Source organism: Mchenga conophoros, linkage group LG22 (genome assembly GCF_057382185.1).
Source record: "Mchenga conophoros isolate Kocher_MC1m ecotype Shallow Benthic linkage group LG22, M_conophoros_male_GT1.1, whole genome shotgun sequence".
Taxonomy (NCBI): domain Eukaryota; kingdom Metazoa; phylum Chordata; class Actinopteri; order Cichliformes; family Cichlidae; genus Mchenga; species Mchenga conophoros.
Genome location: NC_140546.1, coordinates 7,173,404 through 7,193,231, shown reverse-complemented (window position 1 = coordinate 7,193,231; position 19,828 = coordinate 7,173,404). Strand labels below are relative to the sequence as shown.

Genomic DNA, 19,828 nt, shown 5'->3' with positions numbered 1-19,828 from the left:
AGTGTCCATAAGTGCACGTGGCACCAGGATGCTCTAGGCCGCAGGTCGATGATCGATTTTGTAATCGTATCACCAGACCTGCGACCATATGTTCTGGACACTCGGGTAAAGAGAGGAGCTGAGCTGTCAACTGATCACCACCTGGTGGTGAGTTGGATCAGGTGGTGGGGGAGGACGCTGGACAGACCCGGTGCACCTAAACGTGTACTGAGGGTGTGCTGGGAACGCCTAGCAGAGGCCCCAGTCCACGAGATCTTCAACGCACACCTCCGGCAAAGCTTCAACAGCATTCCGAGGGACACTGGGGACATTGAGTCCGAATGGACCATGTTCAGCATCTCCATTGCCAAAGCTACTGCATTGAGCTGCGGCTGCAAGGTGGTTGGTGCCTGTCGTGGTGGTAACCCTCGAACCAAATGGTGGCCACCAGAGGTGAAGGGAGCCACCAGGCTGAAGAAGGAGTCCTATCGGGCTTGGTTAGCCTGTGGGACTTTGGAGGCAGCTGACAGATACCAACAGGCCAAGCGGAATGCGGCTCGGGCAGTGGCTGAAGCAAAAACTCGGGTGTGGGAGGAGTTCGGAGAGGTCATGGAAAAAGACTTTCGGACTGCCTCGAAGAAATTCTGGCAAACCGTCAGGCATCTCAGGGGGGGAAAGCGGTGCTCTACCTGCACTGTGTATAGTGCTGGCGGAGCGCTGCTGACTAGGGCTGGGCCATATTATAACGTTCACGGTAATACCGGTATAATGTTAGGCAACGATAGGAAAATGAAATATCGCGATAGAATGAGTAAAACGCGCATGCGCAGTGCCTTTGTTTTCATACGCACATGGCCGATTGTTGAGTGAAACAGATGAACCAGAATTGGTTTGTAAAAATGGTGCAACTTCAGTGATGTGGAACTGGTTTGGTGTTTGTCCGTCAGATACACGACAAAGCACATTTTTTTGTAGAACATGCAAGCGGCCGTCGTTATTGTCGTATTTGTCGTATTTGTCAGACTAAGATGCTCTTAAGTCTGGGAGTAATCTGGGTCCTAAACTCCGTATGCTTCAGGTCAAACGAACACTGCAGCATCACTGGGAGTTAAAAACTGTCTAAATTCTTTCATCTTTAATAAAACGATCAGCATTGCTGCTTAACCAGGTGAAACTATGAAGTTTAACTTCCAGGCATCCATGAAAACAAAATTTATTACATTTAACGGAGTTAGAAGTTAGCAGGAAGCTACCGGAAGTTAGCTCGCTAGTTTCGCTAGTTACCTAAGCATGATATAGCATGTTCTGACTGAGAGATTTCTGGAAAAATTCAAACGTACAGCCTTGCTATCACGTCCAACATAAATGAAGACAGGAAACTAAACAGCAGTGACGTCTGTAGGGTTACTGAAGTTGGGCTAGCTGGTATATAATGATGTGCTACCTGATCGCTAGCGACACAGCTATGTTAGCATAACATAAACAGTGAAGCTGGAGGACGAACACTAACACTTTTCCACTTATAAAAGTTAATGTTAAAGTTCCTGATAGTTGGAGACAAATGCAATCGCATGGCAGGATGCTGTAAACGGACCAAACTTCAGTCAGGAGAACAACTGAGATAATCCATCCACAATACGAGGTTAGTCATTAATATACTGCAACAACATGGGAATAGAGCAGCTGCCAGAGAATTCAACATTAATGAATCAATGGTACAGAAGTGGAGGAAGCAAGAAGAATGAGTTTAATAAAGTTTGATTTATCTGACTGCTTTGTTTCGCTTAATGTGCCTTATAATCCCGTGCACCTTATGGTCCGAAAAATGCGTACTGCACACTGCAGTTTAATGTTGCAAAGCACCTCTTTTTAACTTCAGTGGATATTATACATGGTTATGCTCAGGATACGTCAGCCCATTTCTACTGGAAATGCCTTTTGGTTAAACTTTCAGCAAGGAATTTGCATTTGCACTGTTACATTTTTATAAAGCTTTAATGTACATAAAAACCAGCTTCTTGTTTAAGTGAAAATAAATGGAAGGTTGTCTTTTTGCGCTAGTAATGTTGTGGAGTTGTATTTTGTCTCGCATCAATTATATCGTCAGTTATATCGTTATCGCAAATTTTCAAATATATATCGTGATAAATATTTTTGGCCATATCGCCCTGCTCTACTGCTGACTTCGACTGAGAAAATTGTCGGGCGGTGGAAGGAATACTTCGAGGACCTCCTTAATCCAACTGACACGTCTTCCAAGGAGGAAGAAGAGTCTGGGGATGAGGGGGATGACCCGCCAATTTCTGAGGGCGAGGTCACTGGGGCAGTTAAACAACTCCTTGGTGGCAGAGCCCCTGGTGTGGATGAGGTCCGCCCCGAGTTCCTGAAGGCTCTGGACATTGTAGGGCTGTCCTGGCTGACATGCCTCTACAATGTTGCGTGGAGATCAGGGGCAGTACCCCTAGACTGGCAGACCGGGGTGGTGGTCCCCATCTTTAAGAAGGGGGACCGGAGGGTGTGTTCCAACTACAGGGGGATCACACTCCTCAGCCTCCCTGGGAAAGTCTATGCCAGGGTGCTGGAAAGGAGAGTTTGTCCACTAGTCGAACCTCAGATACAGAAGGAACAATGCGGTTTTCGTCCTGGTCGCGGAACACTGGACCAGCTCTTTATCCTCTCAAGGATACTTGAGGGCGCATGGGAGTTTGCCCAACCAGTCTACATGTGTTTTGTGGACTTGGAGAAGGCATTCAACCGTGTCCCTCGGGGTGTCCTGTGGGAGGTGCTGCGGGAGTATGGGGTGTCTGGCCCATTGCTATGGGCCATTCGATCCCTATACAACCGTTGCAAGAGCTTGGATCGCATTGCCGGCAATAAGTCAGACTCGTTACCGGTGGGTGATGGGCTCTGCCAGGGCTGCCCTTTGTCACCGATTTTGTTCATAATTTTTATGGACAGGATTTCTAGGCACAGCCAAGTGGCGGAGGGCTTTCACCTCGGTGGCCTCAGAATCTCATCTCTGCTTTTCGCGGATGATGTGGTTCTGTTGGCTTCATCGGGTGAGGGCCTCCAGCTCGCACTGGAACGGTTCGCAGCCGAGTGTGAAGCAGTGGGAATGAGGATCAGCGCCTCCAAATCTGAGGCCATGGTTCTCAGCCGGAAAAGGGTGGAGTGCCCACTCCGGGTCGGGGATGAGTTCCTGCCCCAAGTGGAGGAGTTCAAGTATCTCGGGGTCTTGTTCGCGAGTGATGGGAAAAGGGAGCCGGAGATCGACAGACGGATTGGTGCTGTGGCCGCAGTGATGCGGACGCTGCACTGGTCCGTCATGGTGAAGAGGGAGCTGAGTGTAAAAGCGAAGCTCTCAATTTACCGGTCGATCTACGTCCCTACCCTCACCTATGGCCACGAACTGTGGGTAGTGATTGAAAGAACGAGATCGCGGATAGAGGCGGAAATGAGCTTCCTCCGAAGGGTGGCTGGCCTCTCCCTTAGAGATAGGATGAGAAGTTCAGCCATCCGGGAGTAGAGCCGCTGCTCCTCCACATCGAAAGGAGCCAGCTGAGGTGTTTTGGACATCTGACAAGGATGCCTCCTGGTCACCTCCTGGGTGAGGTGTTCCGGGCATGTCCCACCGGGAGGAGGCCCAGGGGCAGACCCGGACACGCTGGAGAGATTATATCTCTCGGCTGGCCTGGGAACGCCTTGGTGTTCCCCCGGATAAGCTGGAGGAGGTAGCTGGGGAGAGGGAGGTCTGAGCTTCTCTGCTTAGGCTGCTGCCCCCGCGACTCGGCCCCGGATAAAGCGGAAGAAGGTGGATGGATGGATGGATGAATAACAAATACTTTTGTCTTATTAAGGAGCAATAATAGATAATCAAAGAAGAAAAAACGCAAGTCTTTCAAATCAGTGTCTTCCATTTTAGAAATTGCAATATTTAAAGTTTTAACTACATTCAATATCTGTCAAAAACAAACAAACAAACAAACAAAATAAATAAAAATAGCTAAAACCGTTGATTGTATTTACATGCCTGTACTGTTCTCTCTATGTGTTAAACTCCCTGAGTGTGAACATAGATAAACAGCCAGCCAAACTCCTTTTCAAGAGCCAGGAAGGTGAGCGTACTTGCTCCTTTAATGACTCCAAACATAGCAATCATCTTGCACTGACATCATTGAACTCGAGTGAAACTAGAAAAACACATGAAACAAAACTCTTAATGGATTGTCATACAATCAGCAGGTAAATATATTCAGGCACTTACACAGGAGACTATGAAATAAGTATACTGTAGATATGCAAACTGATATTACTACAAAGAAAAACAAGCAGGTAGTGGGTGAGCGTACACTTGTATCATTAGCTCAGAAGCTACACCCTATAACTGCACTTCAAAGAAGGTACAAAATAATGTCTCAAAACACCCTATTATTAATTGCTTAATATACAAAGAACTGACAGAACTTACGACTATTGCTTTTTTTTTTTTTTTTTTTCTTTTTTTTGCCTGTCCCATTTGGTTCTTTAGCCATCAGAATTGTTGTCTGTAGACCAACAAGGATACCCAATGGATTTATTTTGCCAAATGGATCATTGTGGCATTGCCGTATTGGTCCATTTGATCGACCTTTGTTTTTATTATTTATTTGGTTTTACCAAAACCAAAGCAACATACTAAACACAACACCATCGCATTAATCTAGCTAAGTGTAAACAGCAGTAAATACTAAATATTCAATGTTGTTGTGCAGCACGCAGGACAGACAGCGCACAATGTGCTTTGAAGTAGCAGCCAAGAAAGGTGTAATTTAAGTCTACGAACAGTGAACACCCGTGTGCACACCTGTGTGGATCAGCGCGCTTGTATTCAAATGGTTTCCACATGTAATGGTCTGCAAGAGGATGTAGAGAGCCATAGCCCCGTCCCCCAGGGCATGAAGCAGGCATGGAGGAGATCCAGGCCCCAGACATCCAGAGGCCCCAGAGTGCGAGAGCCCAAGGAGGACCACCGGAGGGGCATCCGTGCTACCCTCATGGGAAGGGCTGATGATCCCCAGACGAGGCGTCACCCAGTAGCCACGGAGCAGAAGCTAGAGGGGGCTGCACCGGCGTGCCCGCCGGCTCTTCCGACAGCCAGCTGTGCCAGAGTGAACCGAGCCGCAGGCCCGGAGGCCGGAGACCCGAGGGCCCCCCGCACCCCGGAGGAGGCCTGACCGAGCAACAGGCGCCAGGCCCCACCAGGTAGCCACCGGGAGTGAGCTGGTACATACCTGAGCGCCCAGCCCCGGACACCAAGAACCACCAATGCACCGACCCCTGAGGGCATCAGTCACCGGCAGGGAGTGTGGTGAGGGGAGATAGGCCTTGGAGGGCCTGGGAGTTCCCAGAGAGGTGGAGTCTAAGACCTGACCTGACATATAGACACAGATAAACAGGCACACACAGACACAAACATGCATTCCCACCCTCATGCACACATATACAAACACTCAGCACTCACCCAACGTAAGGATTGACATAAATGGACATGTACACACAATCACACTCCCCAAACATACTCTATACCCCGGGTCCAGGTACCCTTGCCCCCAGAGGGGGAAACAGAACCCAGACCCAAGAGATGTTACCCTTCCCCCCGGGGTGGAGGCAAGCAGACCGTCCCAGGCTCCGCAGCAGCAGTGAGGCCAATCGGACAGCCAACATCTCCTCCCAGCCCCCCTGCCCGATGGCTAGCAGAGAACGGGGCTGTGTGAAGACCCCATACCTCCCTCCTCCCGCTCATGTGTAGTGTTGCTGCGTGTTGTTCTAAAGTGCATTTAAAACAAGGGAGAGCATGGTGCTGCTGCCAGAGAGCAGCAGGTGTTAGCACGGCCTCTCCCGAGAACCCTCAATGTCTACATGGATTTAAAATTGAGAGGTGGGCACCGGCGCCAGAGGTAGGTTTGAGTACACAGATCGTCCACTGGACGCCGTTAACGTGCCCACCCTCAAGGCCCTATATATATGTGTGTGTTATGAGAGTGTAAGTAATGTGGATGTCTAAGTTGTGAGATAAAATTGAGGCACAGGTGGCCAGAAGGGGACAGAGGGGGGGAATGTCTCCCCTGCACCCTGGTGACACACCCGCACCCCAAGGCCCTACCTGTGTGGGTGAGTGTGGTGGAGCGGGAAGAGGGAGGTAGCCGGGGATGGGGAGGAAAAGGAGGGAGGGGAGGATGCCCCTCCCTAGGGCCAGCTCCCCCGCTGACCCCAGTAGGCACCCCCATCCTCTGGTACCCACCAAGGCAAGGGAGCCCAGGTCCATCCAGACCGGGGCCTACGGTAGCACTGCCAAGCCCCACAGGACCCGGGCCAGCCCACCCTACCCCACCGCAGAGGAAACTGTACCCACCCCAACATTCAATCATCTCCCAGACTACACAAGACAACAGACACCAAGGTTAAGTTTAATCTCCACCTCTCCTATGTCTCTCCCCCACCTGCAGAGTGGACTCCTGCAAGGATGGAACAACCTCCCCGCCAGTTGAAGAGCCCCCCAGTTAGGCCGATGCACAAGAGGCCCCCTGCGCCAGGGCTGAGCCCCCGTGCACCCACCCGCTCACAACCTCGCTGACACACCGACGAGGACCGAAGCCCCCAAGGCCCAGCCAGAGCCCCAGCACGGAGGTGAAGCACCCCCGAACCCCAAACCCCCACGCCTGCCCCGGATCCACTCAGGGGCAGCCAGGCCACCAGGCCAGTAACCTACGTCCACCAGTACAGACCATCCTCCAGCCCCGCTGCACGCAGCCACGAGGAGAACAACCTCTAAGAGCGACCAGAGCCACTAACCAGGTTATGAACACAACCCCCGGGTTAAGCCCTCCAGGGATAACATCTCTAGGGGTCCTCCAGGCGCCCTAAGCCCGTCCCAACTCCACATCAACCACAGTAGCTAAGGTGGGACCAAACCACGACCCCCTACCCCCGCTAGGTGATGGAGCCGATCAAAGGAGCCCAGAGGGATTGATCTAATGTGGTGGCAGAGGCTATATCGAGACTAATGTGATCTATTAGAAGGTTTCTATATTGGCTAGAATTAAGATTATTCTTATTTTTCCAGTTCATGAGGACCGTTTTCTTGGCGATGCATAGGGCAGTAAAAACCATGTGGACTGTATTAGTTTCTGTAGTGACCTCATCCAATTTTCCCAACAAGCATACTAAAGGGGAGGTTGGAATTTTACATTTCAGACACTTTGATAAGTCTTCACATATCTCGTGCCAAAACTTCTGCACTGGTGGACAGAACCAAAGAGCGTGGATGTAATTGTCTGGTGTATTGCCTTGACAGTGTGAGCAGTTGTTGGAAGATGTAAAGCCCATCTTGAACATCCGATGACCTGTATAGTGCACTCTATGTAGTATTTTGTATTGTATTAATTGCAGACTGGGATTTTTAATCAATTTAAAGGTTTTTAAGCATACCTGAGACCAGAAGTTTTGGTCTAAGCTGACTGATAAATCTGCTTCCCACTTTGCAATAGGAAGGGATATTGATTCATCTAATTTAGAAAGTGTTCTGTATATTTTAGATAATAATTTGGGGGATTTAAGAGTAAGAAAATGTACCGCACTTGGTGGTGTTTGTAATTCAACTTGACTGAGGTTAAATTTCTTTTTTACTATGGATTTAATTTGTTGATATTCTAAAAATCTTTTCTTGTTGATCCCATATTGTGCAACTAGTCTGTCAAATGGAATAAATTCTGTTCCCTCTAATATATGTTCTAAGTATTTAATTCCTTTACAACTTGAGAGCCACACCAGACAGTGCAACACTCTCACTCGCCTTCCACGGTCATTGACAAACTCCATTCTGGGAAATTAATCATATTATTGTTTTGTAATATGTCAGGGTTATTCCAGATAGGTGTACGTTTGCATGGGATTAATGAAGACTCCGTTATTTTTAGAAACTCCCACCATGCTGTCAGAGAAAAGCTGATGTTGATACTTTTAAAGCATTCATGTCTTTTGATGTTTGAGCTAATAAATGGTAGGTCTGAAATCTCTAGATCATTGCATAGTGCCTGTTCAACATCTAGCCAGGGCTCATCTAAGAAGGTATGTTTTGTCTTAAACTGCTCAGTAGGGATGGGTATCGTTTAGGTTTTATCCGATACTGGTGCCAAACCGGTACTTTTGAAACCGTGCCGGTGCTTAAACGGTGCTCGAACCGGTGCTTAAAGAATGGAAAACACAAACTTTGTCCTAAAACCTCTCATGTTGAAGCAAAGTGTTGTCAAAAATAAGCTCCTAAGAATAACTTATAATATTTAAATTCCCACTAAGATGGATCAATTACAAAATACAGTGTTTCTTTATGTGTTTCTGTGTGCCATTAATAGGTGGGTGGGTATGTGTGAGTGCATGGCTGGTCCTGAGTTTCGGCTTGCTGAGCCTTAACCCCTATGGGCGGGCAATGGTCATAGAGGGTGAGGGAGGGGTCCACACTCCCTACTGCTCACCCCTGGGAACTCAAATCTTGAATTCCAGCCACACAGATATCATTCTTCTACTGTGTTCTTTTTTTCATCTAATATATACACTACACACACACCTCTCTCTTAAAATATAGTTTTCTTAATATCTACATATTTGTTGTTCTTCTTTCCTTTCTTCCCCATTTTTACAGTTGAATGTTTACTTCCATCTATTTGCACCTTATCTCTTTCCAACCTTCCTTCTCTCCAGTTATTCCATCTGTGTCTCTCCTCCAGAAGACTTCCTCCTCTCCAGTCAGCTGCCACGCTACAGGTTTCTATCCTGAGAGAGCCATGATGTTCTTTAGGAAAGATGAAGAGGAGATTCATGAGGGTGTGGATCCTGGAGACATCCTCACCAACAATGATGAGACCTTCCAGACAACTGTTGATCTGAATGTTTCATCAGTAACATGTCACAGTCCGACAGATCTGCCTGAGAAGTTCTGCTTTGTTCTCTCTCTCTCTCTCTCTCCCTCTGTCGCCTCTACTAAAGGGAAGAAGCAAGACTGCTCTTCGCTGGATCGTTGCTTGACCTGTGTCAGTGAATTCCCATCTTGGATACTACAGTCTAGTTCCTGCATTTCAGGTTCTTGTGCTAATGCTTTTGTTTCCCTGTGTACAGACCCCTGGACCTGCCCTTGTTCCCTACGGAGTTTCTGGTGTGAGAGAGGAGTAAATGACTGGTGAGACGCCAAGAGAGACTGAAGAGGAGTGAGTGTTATCCTGCTTTTCCCCGTGGATTCCCTGGAGCCCTGATCCACGCACGCTTTTATATAGCACTGAGTCACTGTCACACATTTCACCTGGTGTTTGTAAATAAAAACCCTCTGTTCTTCCTTTGAGCAAGGAGTCCTGCGTTTGAGTCCCCCCAGTGACCGTAACATAACACCTGACAACTGGAGAAGATACGACTGTGTGTTTGAGCTCTCTGGTGTTAAGAACATCATCACCAACCTGGATAAAACAGTAATCAGATTCAACAGGAGAGAGAGAACTGGTAATGATTAACTTAGGAGAAACACATTTGATTTATTTTGTCTGCTGAGACTGTGGGTTAATATTTGAATGTTTTGTCTTGTTTTTTGTTTGGACTCTGATCTTAATTAGTCATTACCATAATAAAAACTAATAGAGATCATAACAGAGTAGAAAACTTATTATAACTGAATTTTAATTTAATTTTCAGTGCTTATATCTAATAAGTTTTCTTGGTTCAACATATATGAGCTGTTACTAGTGTTAAGATTAATAAACAACTTTTTAAATGTAATTATTGGACTATGTAATTGGAACTTTTAAATTTCAAAATTGATCAAAGAATTTCTAATCCATAAAAACTTTGGGTATTTATTTTTGGGCTGACATTTGGGAAGCTGTTACTGAATTTAAGTGGCACTCCTGTGAAAACCTTTAATTTAACAATATGCATCTCCTCTGCTTAACAGATAAAAATGTTCTCTTATCTAAATATTCTATAGTATTGCATGTATAGTTGCGTCAGTTGAGCCTCACATAGAGATTATAGTGCAATAACCTCCACTCACCATTATGTGAGAGTAGCTAGATGAATGCTACAGGGTGGACTTCTTCTATTCTTACCTGCTTAATCTGCACATTTTATCTGTGTTTTTCAATGAGCAGAGAATCCCTCTGACATGACAGCTTCAGTCATTGCTGCAGTGTTTGTTGTGCTTATTGTCATCGTCATTGCTGCTGTTGGATTTGCTGTTTACAATAAGAAGAAAGGTAAGAGATTCAAAGGAGCTGTGTGAGCAGCTACAGTGCATGGCTCAGTTACATTATTTCTGCAGCATAGTATATGTTAGACTTTTTTTCTTCATATTTAATAGAAAGTTTGATTTTAAATTATTTAAAACTGCAACATCTTGATATGAAACAATGATTTTATTAAAATTATACTTTTTCTTTTGTGGCCCTTACAGCTCCTGAGAACAGCATTGAACTTTCTGTGAGATCATCTGGATGTGGCGTTTTCAGTGGGAGAAACGTTTTGTCATTCATCCAAATGACTTCTTAGTCTCAGCTGAAGGTAGGTTTCCCCAACCTTATAAACATTACATTTGCATAATGACTGAAACTAGCACCACTGAAGGAACAATGGGCTGTAAGTTCAGTTTCATGATAATTAATATGCAAACTGTTATGACCATTGATCAGTTATGGACTCTTGATTCAAAAGACCATTTAGATAAACGGAGCACCCTGTATTTAGTGTTCACATGGCAGAAATGTTCCAATTTTAATTTAAACTCGTTTTGTTCTTTAATATTTTGTTTTGTAGAAAATCTTTTTTCCTGTTGTTATTATTTTAAAAGGATTGTTCAATCATTTAAGGCACTTGCACTAGGTTCATTGTTATGATTAATTTATGCGCAGGGGCCCTAGAAGACAGTAGAACAGTCAGTCTTTCTTTTTGTTTAATGTTTTCTTCACAAGGTACTTATAAATGTGATGGTTTGCTAGCATTCGTTTTGTTTTGGCCAACAAAGAATAAAATCCAGTCAGCGTCTGATCCAACCTCTCCCCTCCTTATTTCATGATTTGTTTTGGTTCAGGCGTCAGCTCTCCTGGCTGCCAAGCATTAGAACTAGAAGGTAGGATGGCTCTTTTAAACAGAAATCTGGGTTTCAAAAGAGAAAAGAGACAATTTAAAAATTAAACTCACAGTGAAGTCCACATGAAAGAGTATTAGTTATTGTACTTCATTTCTAACTAAGTAAACACAGAAACGTTTGACATCTACTGGCCAATTTGTCTTTGCCACATCTTGATAATACTATTCTGTGAAACACAGATACAGACGAGGCCTGTACAATTTCAAAGCTACTTATTGTAACAGATTTGCAATAATTGTGACAACAGATGTTTTGGAGAAATCCTCATGCAAACAAGGAAAAAAAATATGGAGAAATATTGCTGTTTAAAAAAGCAGGCTGTGACTGTAAAAATCACTGTGCTTCAGCTAAATTCTTCCTCTGTTAACATGAGTGCTGTGTTTATTGTAATAACCACACAGGTTTCCAGCTGTTTCTGGGCTCAGTTGACTTTGCTGCCCACTTTGCTTGCAGCCCTCAAACTTTGGATGTGTTTGACATTTAATCTTTCTAGAGCTCATGAGATTCATGGAGCCAGCAAGGAAGAGAGGACTTTCTACCTATTCCTAAATAAAAAAAACAAACAAAAAAAAACCAAAAACGGGTCAAAGCAATTCTGCCACATAGGAAATATTATATAATTATATAAGTTGTAGTATATTATATATGTAGCTGTCCACTGGTTAATTAGATAATCACATGTACTCAGGGACCTCACAGCGCAAGCATTTTAGAAATACTAACTGATAGCATGAGAAATATTAATCCTGACAACAACAACATCTAGTTTAAGGGGGAAGAAGTAAATGAATTACAGAATCTGACATGAACATTTTTAACTCTGGAGATAGCTCTAAGATATTAAGAGAATGTGCTAAATAAGATCACTGATCACAGGCAAAACACGTACTTTAAAATGAGATCTTCTTGTTTCATTGGAACAGTAAAGTACTACAACAAAGAATAAGTGCACTTATGAAAGAGCAAGTATCACTGCTGGAGTAGGCAGAACAACGCAACCTCTGTCATCTTAAGCTGTGGCAGGATGAGGACCCAAATGCAGGACTCATAGACAGAAGTAATAAACTCAAAATAATAAAAATAAACTCACACTTAAAAAAAATAAACTCACAAAACAACAAACCAAAACCCTGAACATGGAAACTAAACACTGGGAAACTAGAAACAGAAACACTTGGAAACAAGGAGCACAGAACTAGGAACAATGGAAAACCAGAACCACAGAGAAACTCACTGAACATGGGACGCTGCGACAACGGACAGAAGGAAACACGGGGCTTAAATATACAAGCAGGAAATGTTATGTTATATTATGTTATGTTATGATGTGCCGCATCAGTTAGGTTTTTCATGAAAATTTTATCTGTACACATGTTGTCAAATAACCAGAACCTACTGTATTCCTATTTATACATATTATTTTGAGGTGGCGTTTTTATGGAATCTACACATTTTACTATCTTACTTTTACAAGTTTCTGGAAAAACTGGAATAAATTCATCTTTGTGTTATAATCACTTTAAACTTGTGAATTAATGATCTTTGTCGCTGTGTTTAACGTCTGGCGACATCTAGAGTTGAAACACATTTATTTAAATGCACAGTTTAACAAATAAATCTTTAACCACCAAGGGGAGCCAAACCTCATTTAGAAAGGCAAACTTCTGGCACCCCCTTACATTAATGAGAGGAACTACTTTTTCCTTTCCCAAGACAATGCCTAATTGACCATCTACTTATTACATTAATCCTAGAACAATAACGACGGGTGTTTTTCACCCAAAGTGATAGTGGTAGTGTTACAAAACTGCATATTATTGTTCTAGAGCTATGAATCAAAATTAAAAAAACAAACTCTCATAAAAGATCCATCTATCAGTCGATCCTATCGCTAAGGGAGAGGCCAGCCACCCTTTGGAGAAAGCTGATTTCTTTTGGTCACCATCCAGAGCTTGTGATGATGGGTAAAGGTAGGGACGTAAATCCACCAGTAAACTGAGTGCTTTGCTTTTATATTCAGCTTTCTTCTCACCATGATGCCCCAGTGTAACGTTTTGCAAAGCTGGAAGTTTGGTCAGTAGATCTTTAATCTGTAAAATTTTTGAACTGTAAAAATGTAAAAGGAAACATTTTCATGAATATTACAAAATTTCTATAATGATTACATAAAATACTTGAACCTATACTTATTGAAATAAATAATAAACAAATGATAAGGGTATCGACTATATTGTATCACCCTATACTAAAATAAATATTTGTATATTTATACTACATTATAACCTTAATAGTATGTAGTATTGAATTAATAGAGCTGAGATAGGCAGTAGGCATATCCATATTCAAGTCTACTATAAAAAGAGGATAGCATGACAATAAATACAAAGGGTTCACCGTGAAGTGCAAGCCACTCATAAGCCTAAAGAATAAAAAAGGCTAGATTGGAAAAAAACATCTAAAAAAGCCATCAAAGTTCTGGGAAAACATTCTGTGGATAGATAAAACCAAGATCAAGCTTTACCAGTATGATGGCAAGAAAAAAACATGGAAAAGGTGTGAAACAGCTCATGATCCGAAGCATACCACATCATCTGTAAAACACGGCGCAAGGTTGGGAGTGCATGGCTGCCAGTGGCACTGGGAAACTAGGGTTTTTGCAAGCTAAATGCAATCCAATTGATTGGGTGGCATTTCATAATACCGATGAACAATGACCCAAAACATACAGACAAAGCAACCCAGGAGTTTATTAAAACAAAGAAAAGCAAAAAGGCACTAACCATGGCAGCACAGGAACAAGGGGTCTGCCACACCAGTATCCTTGGTTTATGTGAATAAATAAAGATAACAATTAGCATACAGATGAATGACAAGTTTATTTTTTAGCTCCAATTATCCTAAACGCACCAATTCAGTGAAGCTTAGCAAGGTCACGTGGGCCCTCTTCCTCTGCATGCTCTCCAAGATGATGATACAGGAATAACAAGTTTAGCAGGACGTGGCCCTGGTGTATGAAGGTGCAGGGGAAACACTGATTAGTTACTTAGTTTTCGAGCTCTACTTACAATAAAAGTAAAAATGGGCCTTCACATGACTCCTCTGACAGCTGGGACTGTGCAGGGCTTACAGCTGTGTCTGGTGAAGGAAGCCGAAGGTGAAGCCTTGCCTCTCTCTCCAGGGGAACAAGGACAGTTGCCGGGAATGGCTGGAACCATACTGCTCTGGGAACAGGGACTAGCAGGGCCCTAGCCAACCTCACCCAGGGAGGAACTATAGTCTCAGGATCAGCAGGCTGAGAAGCGGATGTAGTCTTAGGGAGTGTCCCAAGGAGGGCTACAGTTTTGAGGGAATCCATCACATGAGTGTCTTTAATGGAGCCATGATGGTTTTTAGTCACAGATTTGTTGCATTTATGAAAATTTTAGAAGTATAAATGAAAGTTTTCAAAAATGTGTGTTTAGTTCTGAGTATCATTAGGCAATATATTATCTAGGCAAAATAAATAGTCAACTTGTGTTTCAAATTAAAAAATTAATCGGCTTAAAAAAGGATTCCCATATGACAAATGTGCAGTCTGCAACCTGCTTTACACAGTAAACCACAAGAAAGAGAGACTTTCAAAAATCACTGACTAAATGCAAACAAGTTAGTGATAAGTCAGATGCAGATATATATCGTTGTGGGCTAAGGGGAGAAGCTACTAGCCCAAAGACTCATGGGACTGTTCACCTGACATTCACGTATTGAGTTACAGCATTATAACAGCTACTGCAGTTATCTTGTGTTGATATTGTTAACGTATAACATTATTGCAGCTGTGTGTTCTGTATTGATTGTGGCCAGCAAGGACACCATGACTGAGACTGCTGTACCCGCTAATCACCTCTCTCCACTGTTATGTGGTGCTCCTAATAAAAGCAGCATTCCTGTAGTTGAGCGGTCTATGAAACACAGGAGCTGCAGGTTAAAATAGAGATCTCTTTCTCCTACTTTGCTTAAGTTTGCCACAATATATTTACCAAAAAAAGATCTCTGTGAAGTGTAGTTAAATAACTTATCTCCTAAAATGCTGCTCACTTACAGGTGAGAAATATAAGATAAGACTTCATTGATCCTACGGCAGGGAAAATTGTGCGTTACCACAGCTCAGGTACAGATACGAGCGCAAAGAGATCCTCCCTAATCTTGATGGAACCTATCAGTTGAGTGTTCTCCTCAAGATTTCATCAGTCATGTCCCAAGAGTGGTGGAGATATGACTGTGTGTTTCAGCTTTTTGATGTAAAGGATCATCAATCATCACCAAATTGGAGAAGGCAGCAATCAGAACAAATGTAAATTCTGAAAGTGAAAAAAGATTTTATGTGATTTCTTGAAGATTTTATCTTCTATCCCACAATCCAGTTAATATATTGTTTCAGAAAGTTAATAATAATAAACCAATAAATCAAAAGATTTTAAAAGAAAATGTGTGACAATTAGCCTTCATTGGATAGTTTCAGTACAGATGGACTGAGACTGGCAGGAAAAAACAGGAAACTAACATGCAGCAAAAATTAAGAGTCAAACTGAGGACCTCTTGATTTTTTATTTTATTTTATTTTTTTGTAGAATTTTGTCAGTTCTAAATAGGCTGTAGGTGTGAATGTGATTGTTTCTCTGTGATGGACCTAAACGATATTGCGAAAAGTGTTCCCGTTGTGCTTTCACACTCATATGAACTTAAGTGAAGTGATATCCAATTCTTAATTCTCAGGCTCTCAGGTGAGATCCAAACCTCACCCCAAGTTTGCTTCACTTTAGTTTATTTTGCAGCCACTACTTTATATATATTGTACTCATTGCCCAAGATATTGTTTCATTATTAGATTAGTTTATTTTTTCCATCACACAATGTTTGCACTCATATCAACACTGCAAAGTCAAAATTCAGATTTATGTTGTATTAATAAACTTTTCTTGAACTGATGGTTTGGCTTCTCCTTCCTGGTTGGCAACAGGTGTGGCTCAGGGCTGAGAGACCTGAAGTACTGCTGACGGCCTCATTGGATTGAACCACAAGCCTGTTTTGTGTTAGTTGATTATATGGCAGCCATTTTGTCTTCCCCTTGTGTGTCCTATGGTTTAGCTAAGCCAGTATATAGGTTCCCTTATGTGTCAGTTCATCTTGTCTTATGATTGTTTGAGGTTTTACTAGTGGTTATTTTGAGTTAAGTTTATCGCTTTTACCTCTTTTATTAGTCTGTCTGTTTAAGTTTCTGGATTTGTTAAATGTTTTTCATGTTTTGGGGTAAATAAAACCCCACTTTTGAATTAAACCCCTGTGTCCTCTATGCTTTACTGCTTAGTCCCTGACAGCACTGTTCTCGAGCAGATCTGAAGGCCACATAAAGTTTGGAAGTGTGTAGCAATTGGCTCTGCAGACAGTCTGCACTCTGTACACTAGGCATCTCAGCTTTTGCTGACCTTGCTCTATGACCATGGTTGAGTTGGTGTCATACCCAATTACTTCCATATCGTTATAATACCTCTAACAGCTGACTGTTGAAAATGAAGTAATGAGAAAATTTCATAACTAGACTTGTTGCACAGGTGGTATCCTATCACAATACCATGCGGAATTCACTGAGCCTTTGACAATATAGTGTACCTGTCCGGGATGTACTTTACCTTTCACCCAAAGTCAGCTTGGATATCTGGAAATAGTCCCTGTTCTTAATAATTGTTTTTCTTTGTTTGGCTGAGAAACCAGCTATTTTGATTATCTGCATCATTGCTGCTGTGATTGGTTTCCTTACCTTAACTACTGCTGGAACTGTGGCATATATCTGTACAAAAGGTGAGCTATGTGGAGGTTGATGATTGGACCTAAAAGCAGATGTGTGGAAACCAAAACTTGACTTAAACCAAGAGTGAGCTGTTTATATAGGCTGGAGAGCGATACAAAACAAAAGGCAGGAGGAAACTAAGGCAAAACTAACTGGACTACACAGGGGAAAATATAAAATAATAATTTTAAAATTCTAAAAGTTAAAAGAAACTTTTTTTTGTTGTTTGTGACAAAGACAATTACATTTAGGTAAAACCAAACAGTATTAATCACTGAAACATTCACGATTCCCAAAAGGGGTGGGTTATGGACACTAAGTGACTGATAGAAAAAAGAGATACTGTTGAGAAAATTTTGGGGGAAAAACTGAACTCATGTGGTCCAAAACTACATTTGCGTTTTGGTCCCTTTTGTGTATTTTCCCTCAGATGACACCTTTATTCAGTTTTATTAATGCCTAATCAAACAAATAAAAGCCTGTTTATGATTATAGATTAGGATTATAATTAGATGATTATATTTACACTGGCTCTTTATGACGACAGCTCAGCAGATCAGATGGATCCTGAATCTCACATTAATTTACTTTACTACTATAGCCTAATTTCATGTCTTCTACTGGCCATCTCTTGAATTTATGTAATTATCTTGGGTGTAACTGACAAAATTGACTCATGTTTGAATAACTTGCATTGATTTAACTCAATTGTTTAAGTTACTGCCAAAGAAAAACATCTGTGTGCAACCAATGTCTAATATTGAATTAAGTAAATCCAAAATGTGGTCTTTTTTCAGTGTGACTGCAATTTCTGATATTATTTGTTTATTCATATTAAAGTAAACCTATTTGACTTTAAGAAAGAAAATTAGTGATGAATGACGCTTTGGCTCCCCCTCGTGGTTAAATCAGATACCACGTTGCAGGTTTGATTCTAATAAAGCTATGATGTTCTAAAGGAGAGATAGAGAGGACATATTTAAGAAGGTGTGGTGTAGAGCGCAACGCCGCCATCAAGTCAGTGGAAAAAAGCAAAAACTTGAGGAAAACCGTGCAGTGTATAAGTGACTGAAAAGTCCACCAATAAACAATTACGTCATTTTGTTCTAAACTGCTTCATCTACACATCTTTTTTTGTTGTTGCTTTTTTTCCTTCAGTGCCTTTAAATATTCATCACAGGCAGCAGAGAATAAGACCCAAACACTGGACACTGCAAGATAATTTCACAAGTTTATTAACCATAGAAATCATAGGAAAATATGTAGCAATGAGCACGGAGGAAACAGGCAGGCTAGCAGCTGAGCATGCAGATCTTCAGAGACGATGCAGCGTTTAGTCCACGGAGTTCTGTCCAAGGACAAATGGGGGCATGACACCATGTCACTGTGAGTTAAAGTTTAGGTTATTATCTAATAACACATGTAGAAGCTGGCATGAACAGACTAAATATAACTGAGTCTGTAACTTTGTAAAGTTACATTAATTTTGTCAAATTTATGGTTTACTTTGACAAAAAGTCTGATAAAACAGCCTACTGGGAAGAAAGATACATCAAACGGCTCCCACAAAGCCAGTTCTACAGTTTACAGAAAATGTTGCAAAAAAAGGTGAAGCTACAGTGTGAGCAACAGTTCTCAGTGTGAAGATACCTTGTTGGTGTGGATGTTTCTAGCAGGAGAAGGTGATACTAAATCTGAAATTATCTCAAACTGGTATTTTGAACATGACAGTCAGTTCACTGTATTCAAATAGCATCCATCAAGTTGGGATGGGAGATTTGCATCATGGATATCAATGCGCATGCATCATGCATATCAATGTGACTGCAGGACCTGTGTGATGCTGTCACATGTCAATATGGTGAAAAACTCCAGGAATATTTCCAGCATCTTCTTAAATCTAAACTACAAAGAATTAAGGCAGTCCTGAAGGAAAAAAGAGATGCAGCCCGCTAGTAGCAAGGTGTACCTAATAAAGTGGCCAGTGAGTGGCCACTTTATTAGGTAGGAAAAAAATGTCTATTAATGTATACAGTGTTGTCACTCATCTGGCTTTAATTCTCTTAACCAGTTTTGCCTGGGCTCTCTTGAGTTCACATTACTGTCACAGTGACATAACATAATCTAGGAAAGGTTTATAAAGATCCCACATGAAAATAACAGTTAGCTTCATTTTAGTGAACCATAAGCATATATCCGAAAACACTCAGAAGTTTAACAATCCAGAAGGTTACAGGTTATTTCCATTTAATTCCACTCTAAACAGTTAAAACATGAAAATTCAGTTTTAACAGTAACACAGTCATATATGATCTCATAGGAACATTATGAAAAGTGCATAGATGTTTATTTTTACACTTCATATTCAAGTGTATTTTGTAAACTGTGTCTCTTTAAATTACAAATTCCCTTGTAATTAAAATCCTGTTTCTGTTTTTAGATTTTTACTTTTACTTTTACTTAATATGTTTGAAGAGACATTCGTTGAAGGCGTTTATCATCAGCTCATCTGGTCCAGGTTTTGCTTAGATCCAGTTTCAGTATAACTGAATGGACTGCTCTGATAATTTCCTTGTAATGGCCGTGCAAGTCTTATTCTTAAACGTGGTTACTAGTTTGGAGATGGTAGATGTGCTATTTTAATATTATTTTATTTGTAATTTTAAATGTATTCATTTTTAAGGCACTGTATTTTGTTATGTATTTATTTATTAAGTTATAATTTATTATAGACTAACTTAATTTATTACAGACCTACTTATTACAGACCTTTAATGCCAAAATCACAACCCTCAGAAAGTAGCTTTTATTTTGAAATCAGGTAGTTTCCTGTGGGGGCTGGCTTTACCCAGTTTGAA

The 19,828-nt window shown here is 41.9% G+C and overlaps 1 protein-coding gene across 1 annotated transcript in view; it reads left to right on the top strand.

Annotated features, from left to right (window-relative positions):
* Positions 1-11,627, top strand: part of LOC146548697 (major histocompatibility complex class I-related protein 1-like) — a 235,562-nt gene extending 223,935 nt beyond the window's left edge. Inside the window, exons 6-9 of the mRNA XM_085263391.1 lie at positions 8,716-8,917; positions 9,395-9,504; positions 10,170-10,253; positions 11,545-11,627. Of these exons, the coding sequence (XP_085119517.1) occupies positions 8,716-8,917; positions 9,395-9,504; positions 10,170-10,253; positions 11,545-11,627 (479 nt within the window). The remainder of the gene's footprint in view (positions 1-8,715; positions 8,918-9,394; positions 9,505-10,169; positions 10,254-11,544) is intronic.
* The last annotated feature ends 8,201 nt before the right edge of the window (positions 11,628-19,828 follow it).